This window comes from Diabrotica undecimpunctata, unplaced genomic scaffold (assembly GCF_040954645.1).
Source record: "Diabrotica undecimpunctata isolate CICGRU unplaced genomic scaffold, icDiaUnde3 ctg00000568.1, whole genome shotgun sequence".
Taxonomy (NCBI): Eukaryota; Metazoa; Arthropoda; class Insecta; order Coleoptera; family Chrysomelidae; genus Diabrotica; species Diabrotica undecimpunctata.
Window position 1 is genome coordinate 912,431 of NW_027311885.1, and position 11,210 is coordinate 923,640.

At 39.7% G+C, this 11,210-nt stretch overlaps 2 protein-coding genes across 2 annotated transcripts; both read left to right on the forward strand.

Annotated features, from left to right (window-relative positions):
- The first annotated feature begins 7,684 nt into the window (after positions 1-7,684).
- LOC140431101 (uncharacterized) lies at positions 7,685-8,899 on the forward strand. The gene has a single exon (XM_072519019.1). It carries the CDS (start codon positions 7,685-7,687, stop codon positions 8,897-8,899), a length of 1,215 nt encoding a protein of 404 aa, XP_072375120.1.
- Positions 8,900-9,249: 350 nt separating this feature from the next.
- Positions 9,250-10,944, forward strand: LOC140431102 (uncharacterized). Its single transcript, XM_072519020.1, has 3 exons — positions 9,250-9,441; positions 9,664-10,282; positions 10,388-10,944. The coding sequence occupies exons 1-3, from the start codon at positions 9,250-9,252 to the stop codon at positions 10,942-10,944; spliced, it is 1,368 nt and encodes a 455-aa protein (XP_072375121.1).
- Positions 10,945-11,210: the final 266 nt, after the last annotated feature.

Below are 11,210 nucleotides of genomic sequence, written 5' to 3' on the forward strand. Positions count from 1 at the left end.
CCAAGGCAAGAAGGCCCTGCCTGTCGTAAGAGGCGACTAATAGGTAGGAGTCGAGAGGTGAAAAGTGTGTGCGTGTGCGTGTGCGTGTGTGTGTGTGTGTGCGTGTGTGTGTGTCCGTTTGGCTTGCAGAGATAAGAACACGGTCGTGGCAAGAAGTCCCTGCCTGTCGTAAAAGGAGAATAATGGGTAGGAGTCGAGAGGTGAAGAGTGTATGTGTGTGTGTGTGTGTGCGTGTGTGCGTGCGTGTGTAAGTGTGTGTGTGTATGTGTGTGTGTCAGTGTGTGTGTGTGTCCGGTCGGCTCGCAGAGATGAGAACACTGCCGTGGCAAGAAGGCACTGCCTGTCGTTAAGGGCGACTAATGGGTAGGAGTCGAGAGGTGAAGAGTGTATGAGTGTGTGTGTGCGTGTGTGCGTGTGTGTGCGTGTGTGTGTGTATGTGTGTGTGTTAGTTCGGCTTGCAGAGATAAGAGCACGACCGAGGCAAGAAGGCCCTGCCTATCGTAAGAGGCGACTAATAGGTAGGAGTCGAGAGGTGAAGAGTGTATGTGTGTGTTCGTGTGTGTGCGTGTGTGCGTGCGTGTGTGTGTGAGTGTGTGTGTGTCCGTTCGGCTAGCAGAGATAAGAATACGGCCGAGGCAAGAAGGCCCTGCTTGTCGTAAGTGGCGACAAATGGGTAGGAGTCGAGAGGTGAAGGGTGTATTTGTGTGTGTGTGTGTGTGTGCGTGGGTGTGCGTGTGTGCGTGCGTGTGTGTGTGAGTGTGTGTGTGTCCGTTCGGCTTGCAGAGATAAGAATACGGCCGAGGCAAAAAGGCCCTGCCTGTCGTAAGTGGCGACTAATTGGTAGGAGTCGAGAGGTGAAGAGTGTATGTGTGTGTGTGCGTGTGTGCGTGTGTGTGCGTGTGTAAGTGTGTGTGTAAGTGTGTGTGTATGTGTGTGTGTGTCTGTTTGGCTTGCAGAGATAAGAATACGGCCGAGGCAAGAAGGCCCTCTCTCTTGTAATGGGCGACTAATAGGTAGTAGTCGAAAGGTGAATAGTGTATGTGTGTGTGTGTGTGTGCGTGTGTGGGTGTGTGTGTGTTTGTGCGTGTGTAAGTGTGTGTGTGTGTATGTATGTGTGTGTCCATTCGGCTCGCAGAGATTAGAATACGGCCGAGGCAAGAAGGCCATGCCTGTCGTAAGAGGCAACTAATGGGTAGGAGTCGAGAGGTGAAGAGTGTATGTGTGTGTGTGCGTGTGTGCGTGTGTGTGTGCGTGTGTGAGTGTGTGTGTCCGGTCAGCTCGCAGTGATAAGGGCACGGTGGTGACAAGAAGGCCCTGCCTGTCGTAAGCGGCGACTAATGCGTAGGAGTCGAGAGGTGAAGAGTGTATGTGTGTAAGTGCGTGTGTGCGTGTGTGTGCGTGTGTGAGTGTGTGTGTGTGTCCGGTCGGCTCGCAGAGATAAGAACACGGCCGTGGCAAGAAGGCCCTGCTTGTCGTAAGAGGCGACTAATGGGTAGGAGTCGAGAGGTGAAGAGTGTATGTGTGTGTGTGCGTGTGTGCGTGTGTGTGTGCGTGTGTGAGTGTGTGTGTCCGGTCAGCTCGCAGTGATAAGGACACGGTGGTGACAAGAAGGCCCTGCCTGTCGTAAGCGGCGACTAATGCGTAGGAGTCGAGAGGTGAAGAGTGTATGTGTGTAAGTGCGTGTGTGCGTGTGTGTGCGTGTGTGAGTGTGTGTGTGTGTCCGGTCGGCTCGCAGAGATAAGAACACGGCCGTGGCAAGAAGGCCCTGCTTGTCGTAAGAGGCGACTAATGGGTAGGAGTCGAGAGGTGAAGAGTGTATGTGTGTGTGAGTGTGCGTGTGTGTGCGTGTGTGAGTGTGTGTGTGTATTTGTGTGTGTGAGTGTGTGTGTGTCCAGTTGGCTCGCAGAGATAAGAACACGGCCGTGGCAAGAAGGCCCTGCCTGTCGTAAGAGGCGACTAATGGGTAGGAGTCGAGAGGTGAAGAGTGTATGTGTGTGTGAGTGTGCGTGTGTGTGCGTGTGTGAGTGTGTGTGTATTTGTGTGTGTGAGTGTGTGTGTCCAGTCGGTTCGCAGAGATAAGAACACGGCCGTGGCAAGAAGGCCCTGCCTGTCGTAAGAGGCGACTAATGGGTAGGAGTCGAGTGGTGAAGAGTATATATGTGTGTGCGTATGTGCGTGTGTGTGCGTGTGAGAGTGTGTGTGCACGTGTGTGTGTCCGTTTGGCTTGCAGAGATAAGAGCACGACCGAGGCAAGAAGGCCCTGCCTATCGTAAGAGGCGACTAATAGGTAGGAGTCAAGAGGTGAAGAGTGTATGTGTGTGTGTGCGTGTGTGTGTGAGTATGTGTGTGTGTATGTGTGTGTGTATGTGTGTGTGTATCCCTTCGGCTCGCAGAGATAAGAATACGTCCGTGGCAAGAAGGCCATGCTTGCTGTGAGGAGCGACTAATGGGTAGGAGTCGAGAGGTGAAGAGTGTATGTGTGTGTGTGTGTGTGCAAGTGTGTGTGTGTGTGTGTCCGTACGGCTCGCAGAGATAGGTATACGTCCGTGGCAAGAAGGCCCTGCCTGTCTTAAGAGGCGACTAATAGGTAGGAGTCGAGAGGTGAAGAATGTATGTGTGTGCGTGTGTGCGTGTTTGTGTGTGTGAGTGTATGTGTGTGTGCGTGTGTGCGTGCGTGTGTACGTGTGTGAGTATGTTTGTGTGTGTCCGTTCGTCTTGCAGAGAACACGGCCAAGGCAAGAAGGCCCTGCCTGTCGTAAGAGGCGACTAATAGGTAGGAGTCGAGAGGTGAAGAATGTATGTGTGTGCGTGTGTGCGTGTTTGTGTGTGTGTGAGTGTATGTGTGTGTGCGTGTGTGCGTGCGTGTGTACGTGTGTGAGTATGTGTGTGTGTGTCCGTTCGTCTTGCGGAGAACACGGCCGAGGCAAGAAGGCCCTGCCTGTCGTAAGAGGCGACTAATGGGTAGGAGTCGAGAGGTGAAGAGTGTATGTGTGTGTGAGTGTGCGTGTGTGCGTGTGTGTGCGTGTGTGAGTGTGTGTGTATTTGTGTGTGTGAGTGTGTGTGTCCAGTCGGCTCGCAGAGATGAGAACACGGCCGTGGCAAGAAGGCACTGCCTGTCGTTAAGAGGCGACTAATGGGTAGGAGTCGAGAGGTGAAGAGTGTATGTGTGTGTGTCTGTTTGGCTTGCAGAGATAAGAATACGGCCGAGGCACGAAGGCCCTGCCTCTTGTAAGGGGCGACTAATAAGTAGGAGTCGAGAGGTGAAGGGTGTATGTGTGTATGCGTGTGTGCGTGTGTGTGCGTGTGTGAGTATGTGTGTGTGTTAGTTCGGCTTGCAGAGATAAGAGCACCACCGAGGCAAGAAGGCCCTGCCTATCGTAAGAGGCGACTAATAGGTAGGAGTCGAGAGGTGAAGAGTGTATGTGTGTGTGTGCGTGTGTGCGTGTGTGTGCGTGTGTGCGTGCGTGTGTGTGTGAGTGTGTGTGTGTCCGTTCGGCTTGCAGAGATAAGAATACGGCCGAGGCAAGAAGGCCCTGCCTGTCGTAAGTGGCGACTAATGGGTAGGAGTCGAGAGGTGAAGAGTGTATTTGTGTGTGTGTGTGTGTGTGTGTGTGTGCGTGTGTGTGCGTGTGTGCGTGCGTGTGTGTGTGAGTGTGTGTGTGTCCGTTCGGCTTGCAGAGATAAGAATACGGCCGAGGCAAGAAGGCCCTGCCTGTCGTAAGTGGCGACTAATTGTGTAACGATGCTCTGATCGTTTAACAGTTCGAACCGTGGGAGTGTCAATATTTGCGCATCCACTTCTACAACGTGACGGCGTAGTGGGATTCAAACGGCTATTTAAGGCGTGTGAATAGCGGAATTAGACAGTCTTATAGCTAGCGCTCTAGGCTCCCTGACTCGCCGGTGTAGTGAACCTGCGAGCCATTCTGGACAGAGAGAGTTCCGTATTGAGGATCGTACTCTGTCCCTAACCAAGCGGAACCCATCGGTGTTGCGTATTGAGCATTACCGCGGATCTGCACAGAACCAACCGGGACAGAGAGATTTCCGTATTGAGGATCATATTCTGTCCTTAGCCAAGCGGAACCCGTCGGCATTGTGTATTGAACATTGCCATGGGTCTGCACAGCTAAATATTTTGTTTTGCGAGCATATTCGGAGCTTTCGCTGAATTGAAGCGAAAGCGAGTATAAATCTGCGCGCGATCGATTTCCCCCATTTCGTTTCTTATTAGTAGTACTAATTAATTTCTTTTCTTTTATAAACGTTCGCCGAGGACTTCGTTCATCACGGGATCCAGTAGAATTCGTTTTAGTTTCATTCATTGTATAAGTATACAACGTAGAATTCCTTTTATTTTTATTTATTGTAGATATACTAAATTAATAGATTTATTTTTACTTCAAACCTGTGTTTTACTGAGTCTGTCGCCCCGAAAGAGCTACCCGTCTCAAACTGGCGCCCGAGCAAAAATTAATAACATGCCGACAGATAAAGACACAGACTCAGTAACAGGTACGTCCTTAATTATTCTCGTGCATTTCTTAATGTTTACAAAGCTTTAGAGAAATATCAACAGACGGCAATTGGTGTGAAGTAGGCAAGACTATCGCCATTTTTTATGAACTTTTTATGCAATCTCTGAATAACAGTAATTTAAGTATTTGAAGTAAAACAGTCATTTTAATAACTATAAAGAAATCTAACAAAATACAAATAATGTTATCGTTATGCTTAGATGTATAATAAACGAATGATAACAAACTGATTTCCAAACCAGTATTTTTTAGCAGGTATTTTTGTTTACGCGTATCAGTTTGACCTGATCCACAAAAATACTTGGATCAACCACCTCTAGATCTGACAACAACAAACACAAAATAATCGTGTCAACGACGTGACTGAAAACTAAAACATGGCCGCTGACAATGAGCAAACCAGATGCGCGAACAATTCCCGCCGAGTCGAGTGCACCTTCGGGTTGTTCGGTGCTGCCACCACCAAAAAGTGACAAGTGACATTCTGCGCCAGTGCATTCATTATGCATAACGCCATTTTTTTTAGTTGTAGTTTTATAAAAAGTAAAAACATACATTAGCTCTGGCTTGTTGCCATCTAATTATTATTATTATTGAACTAGTAAATATTGTATTAGCTCTGGCTTATAGCCATCTAATTATCATAAGTGAATGGTGAATAGTCTAAATTAAATAAAGGTGTAACTACAGTAAGTTTCGTGAGTCTTATTTCAATTAATTAAGTATACAGTCCGCTAACCATCGAGGCTTTATTGTGCGTCTCGTACATAAATTATGGTCCATCGACACAGATGTGGAATCCAGAATTTTGGGAGCCCGAAACTGAAGGTAAATTCTCATATTTCCTGAAACATTAAAAAAGGAGCCCGCCAAATTTAGCGTCCAAGCTGAAGTTTGCTGCCATGCCAGGCTGCCAGCTCTAATGTCAATAAATAGAACACGGAACGAAACCGTAAGTAAGACTGCTCTCTTCCCTTTATGACAATCATCGAGCCAAGGAACGCCGAGACACCAACTTGGATTTCTGTGCTCTGTGTTCGCGTTGACATTCACCGTTTCATTACGTCAAAAATTAACAATTTATTGGACATAACCCTATTAAGTAACAAATATTTACTTTGATTTCTGTTTTTAAAAATATAAGTATAGGTATTTGGTCCTATTTTTGTATGTATTGTCTTGTGTGTTATGTTTAATTAATATTTTAAAGGTAATTGTTTACTTTAACGACCGTTTTTCTTTTTTTTATCAGTGTTTCAGAATCTCATAGATACATTTTTATATTAAAAATACTTTGTCACTTAACTTAACAAAGCCTTTAAATATGTCTAAAAAGGATTTGGAAAAACTGATAACAAGGAAAAGGCAAGCGGTAAGCACTATAAGTCGGGTAAAAAGATTTATTAGTGAACATAAAGATGATCCAGAAAGTTCAAAAAAGGATGATCTATTTTCTATTAGAAAAGACATGTTATGTGAATCATTTAAAACTATAACTGATTTAAATACAGAAATTGCTCATTTAGATGAAAATTTTGATGATGATATTGATGACATAGAAGCTGAATATGTAGATCTATTGGCAACCATCCAAGGAGTTACATCCATGAAAAACAATAAAATCACAGTGCCTTTAGTTCATAATATGCCACAGCATCATGCAACCAGTACCACTAAATTACCTTCAATTGAAATTCCCACATTTGATGGGAAAGATTTAACTAAATATAAATCATTTATAGATATATTTACAGCAGTTATAGACAAAAATATAAATTTAAAAAGCGTAGAAAAATTATTTTATCTAAAAAATTATTTAACACATGAAGCCCTCAGCTTAATAAATAATCTGCCATTAGTGAATGATTCATACAATGAAGCTTTACAAATTTTAAATAACAGATACAATAATGAAACTATGATTATTAATTCACATATTTACCAAGTTCTTGATATACCTGCCATGCAAAAAGGAACTGCTAGTTCATTACGAGAATTTATAAGTAAGGTCAAACAACAAATTGGTGCCTTAAAAAATCTTAATCAACCGGTAGATAGCTGGGATATGCTTTTAGTCTGTATACTGTCTAGAAAAATAGATCAGTTTACGAATAGGTCATATCAAATTGATAGAGATAGTTCAAGTTTACCATCATTAAATGGATTTCTAAAATATCTCGAAAATAGGGCAATGGCTCTTGAAGCCACTAATAGTACATCTGAAACAAAGTTGAAGGAAAATAAACAACTTACACACTTAGTAACCAAATCACAAAGTAATGTTAAATGTCAATACTGTTCCATCAATGGACATAAACTTTATAGTTGCAAAAAATTTAAAGTCCTTTCAGTCAATGAAAGAATTTCCTTTGTTGATAGAAACAAACTATGTTTAAACAGCCATACTGATAAATGTAGGTTAAATTTAAAATGCCAAACCTGTCACAAAGGACACAATTCATTACTGCACTTAGAAAAAGTGGCAGTAAGTTCTAATATTGCTCAATCTAATCAAGATGCAAGCACTTCATCGCAATACGATGCTGTAGTAAATTTTAATTCGATTTATAAAAATCGAGCAAATACAATCTTACCTACTGTAAAGGTAAAGGTTAGAACAGCATCAGGTCACAACTTGATTGTCAGAGGTTTGGTCGATACAGGCTCACAGGTTTCTTTGGTAACAAATAGTTTAGTAAAAAGGTTAAACCTAAAGACATACAATAATTATTTAGATATTGTAGGGATTTCACAAAATAGCACAAGAATCCAAAAGGCAGTTGATTTGAATATAGAATCATGTATATATGACTTCAGTACAAATATAAAATGTTCTGTAGTGGATATAATAACAGGGAATCTACCCAGGTTTAGTTTTAATACATCTAAAATACCAGAATTTGTTCAATTGTCTGATGACACTTTTAATCAAAGCGGTGAAATCAGTCTACTACTAGGAGCTGATGTTGTGTTTAAAATATTTTCTCGCAGAAAAAATAAACTGCCAAGAACTAATACTTCAAAATACTCTTTTAGGTTTTATTGTTAGTGGATCTGTATCAACCAACCAGTTCTCAAATTTAAATATTGTATGCATGCATACAACTTATAGTGATTTAGACACTGCCATCTCTCAATTTTGGGAAATGGAAAAGGTTCCTGAAGTATTCTTAGAATTTACAAGTGATCAGGAAGCTTGTGAGGCTAGTTTTCAAAATTCAATAAAAATAATCGAAAACAAATATCAAGTTAATCTGCCTCTAAAACAAGAAAATATTAATTTAGGTAACTCTTTTGCTGTAGCTCTTAAGAGATTTGAAAACTTAGAGAAAAGGTTTGTTCTAAACCCAACTCTATACTTTGATTATAAAAAATTCATAGATGAATATATTCAACTTGGTCATGCTAAAATTGTTCATTATGATCCAAAAATTTTAAATAATGGCGAGGTTTATTTTATGGCTCACCATCCAGTAATAAGAGAGGATAAGAAGACTACAAAATTAAGAATAGTTTTTGACGGTAGTATTAAATCTAAGAGCAAAAAGTGCTTAAATGATTTTCTATATAATGGTGCTGTTGTACAAAATGAACTATTTGATATATTAATCCTATTTAGAATTTATAAATATATTATATCTACTGATATTAAACAAATGTTTAGAATGATACTTATTCACCCTGAAGACAGAAGATATTTAAATATATTATGGAGAGAACCACATAGTGAGCTAAAGTGTATCCAGTTGCAAACAATAACATATGGGTTACGAAGCTCATCGTTTCTAGCTACTAGATGTTTAGTCGAACTAGCCAATACAGAAGGACAAAATTTTCCTTTGGCAGCTAAAGCATTAATAAATAATACCTATGTAGATGACATCCTAGCAGGAAGTGATACTATAGAAGAAGCAAAGAAACTTAAAAATGAACTAATTTATCTTTTGCAACTAAGGTCATTTTCCTTGCACAAGTGGTGTTCAAACGATCCAAGAATAATAAGTGATATCCCCAAAGAAAATCAACATTTTGATGAAATTGACATAAATAAAATCAACTTTGTTGTAAAAACATTAGGTTTATCATATGATACCATTACTGATAATTTTAAACTGTCATCGCCAAAAATTAATATCAATGACTGTCTAACAAAAAGACAGGTATTAAGCTTTATATCAAAATTTTATGATCCTTTAGGATTAGCAGGTCCAGTGTTAGTCAAAGCAAAAGTTATAATGCAGACAATTTGGCTTCGTAAAATTAAATGGGATGAGGTACTGCCTAATGATTTGCAGGAAATTTGGAAAAATTTTATTACTGGTCTAATAAATATGCCAGTTTTAAAAATTCCAAGAAATTAGCCTTTACTGATGCTGAAAGTATTGAACTTGTAGGGTACTGTGATTCATCAATGCAAGCATATGGAGCAGCACTTTATGCTCGAACTATTTGTAATGACACAGTTAATGTTAATTTAATTTGCTCAAAGTCTAGAATCGTTCCAATAAATAAAAAGTTAACTATACCTAAACTAGAGCTAAATGGTGCCTTGTTGTTAACTAATTTAACTTTTAAAATTCATAATTTGTTAAAAGCAAATATTAAAAAGATTTTTCTTTATTGTGACTCAAATATAGTATTGGCTTGGTTAAAAACCGAACCTGTCAAATTAACTCCTTATGTAGCTAATCGTGTTTTAAAAATTCAAAACATGTCCACAAACTTTAAATGGCTTTATATTAATAGCAAAGAAAACCCAGCAGACTGCCTTTCTAGAGGCTTGGAGCCTAATGATATTGAGTTGCATCCCTTATGGTTTACTGGTCCAAAAATGCTGTTGGACAAAAATTTTGCTCATAATGAGCTACCTGTTCAATTTCCTTATCCAATGCCTGAACAAAAAGTTAGTGTACATGTTATACAAACAAAGGAAAATACATTCTTTAAAAAATACTCCAATATAACTAAACTGCAAAGAATTACAGCATACATTCTATGATTTAAAAATAATTCTCTAAGTAAATTGAAAGGCACAGAAAAATTTTCTGGTAATTTAAATTTGCTAGAGTTAGATAATTCTTTAAAGGTAATTATAAAGTGTCAACAATATTATCATTTTTCTCAGGAAATTAAAGATCTTATATCAAATATAGTTTTAAAATCACCATTAAGTACGCTGTCTCCTTTTGTTGATGGTGATGGGCTTTTAAGAGTAGGTGGTAGATTACATAATTCTAACATCTTATATACTCAAAAGCATCCAATAATTTTGCCAAAGGCTAGTCATGTTACAGATCTCATAATAAGGCATGAACATTTGAAATTACTTCATGCTGGTCCCAGGCAAGTGCTAAGTTCATTAAATTTAAATTATTGGTTAATAAATGGAAACCGAGAAGTAAAAAAAAATACTAAAAAGTGTGTAATATGCTTCAAATTTAAAGCAAAATGTTCTGAACAATTAATGGGATCTCTACCAGAAACAAGAGTTTGTGCTGCTAGAGTATTTCAAAATGTGGGAATAGACTTTTGTGGCCCTTTTCTCGTCAAGCAATCGAGAATAAGAAAATCAATAAGCACAAAAGCCTATATAGCTCTTTTTGTGTGCTTTTCTGTAAAAGCTATCCACATGGAACTATTATCAGACCTTACTACTGAAACTTTTTTAGCAGCATTTAAGCGCTTCATTTCTCGCCGTGGGAAGCCTTTGAACGTATATTGTGATAATGGATCCACGTTCAAGGGTGCTAACAATCAAATTAATAACTTTTATAATCAATCAGTAAAAATAGAAAATGTCGGTTTAAATGAAAAAATTAAATTTAGTTTTATTCCCAGTTAATCCCCAGTTTTTGGTGGTTTGTGGGAGGCTGGAGTAAAAAGTGCCAAATACCACATAAAAAGAGTCATGGGCACAAATGAGCTCACATATGAGCAATTTAATACATTAATTGTACAAGTGGAAGGTATCTTGAATTCAAGACCACTTATGGCTATGTCACAAGATCCAACAAATCTGGAATATTTAACACCAGGACATTTTCTTATAGGAGCCCCCATAACCAGCTTTCCAGAACCTGATATTACCGAAGTTCCAAAAAATCGTATAAAATTTTGGAATCTCTGTACTCAAATGCAACAGCACTTTTGGAAAAAGTGGCATCAAGACTATTTAACACAGTTGCAAAATAGGCCAAAATGGAAAAATAAACTACCTAATTTAAAGGAAGATATGTTAGTCTTACTAAAAGAAGACAATATTCCATCATTTAAATGGGCACTTGCACGTATCACCAAGGTTATCCCTGGAAAGGATAAAATGGTTAGGGTTGTTGAAGTTAAAACCAAAAATGGGACCTATGTAAGATCAGTCACAAAGGTGGCAGTATTGCCATTCTATGAATAATTGTAAATAATGTAAATAAAATTAATTTAGTGTAAGAAGTAGTATAACTAGTATTTTAGATAGTAGCTATATTTGTAAGATTTCACATGAAATGCTCTGGCCCCCAGCATGTTGGAAACAATATCCAACACCTATGCAAAATTATTGGGACGCTTTGTAGGTTCGGGTGTGTTCGGTCGGAAGTGACAGTGTTTCTCCCTGCCACCACCAAAAAGTGACAAGTGACATTCTGCGCCAGTGCATTCATTACGCATAACGCCATTTTT

Excerpts from the sequence above, each read along its gene's own strand:
- LOC140431101 (XM_072519019.1), top strand. The coding sequence starts at position 7,685 with ATGGAAAAGGTTCCTGAAGTATTCTTAGAATTTACAAGTGATCAGGAA.
- LOC140431102 (XM_072519020.1), top strand. The coding sequence starts at position 9,250 with ATGTCCACAAACTTTAAATGGCTTTATATTAATAGCAAAGAAAACCCA. Across the intron at positions 9,442-9,663 it reads ATCCAATGCCTGAACAAAAA|GAAATTAAAGATCTTATATC; the intron begins GTTAGTGTACAT and ends CATTTTTCTCAG. Across the intron at positions 10,283-10,387 it reads TAATGGATCCACGTTCAAGG|TTTTTGGTGGTTTGTGGGAG; the intron begins GTGCTAACAATC and ends GTTAATCCCCAG.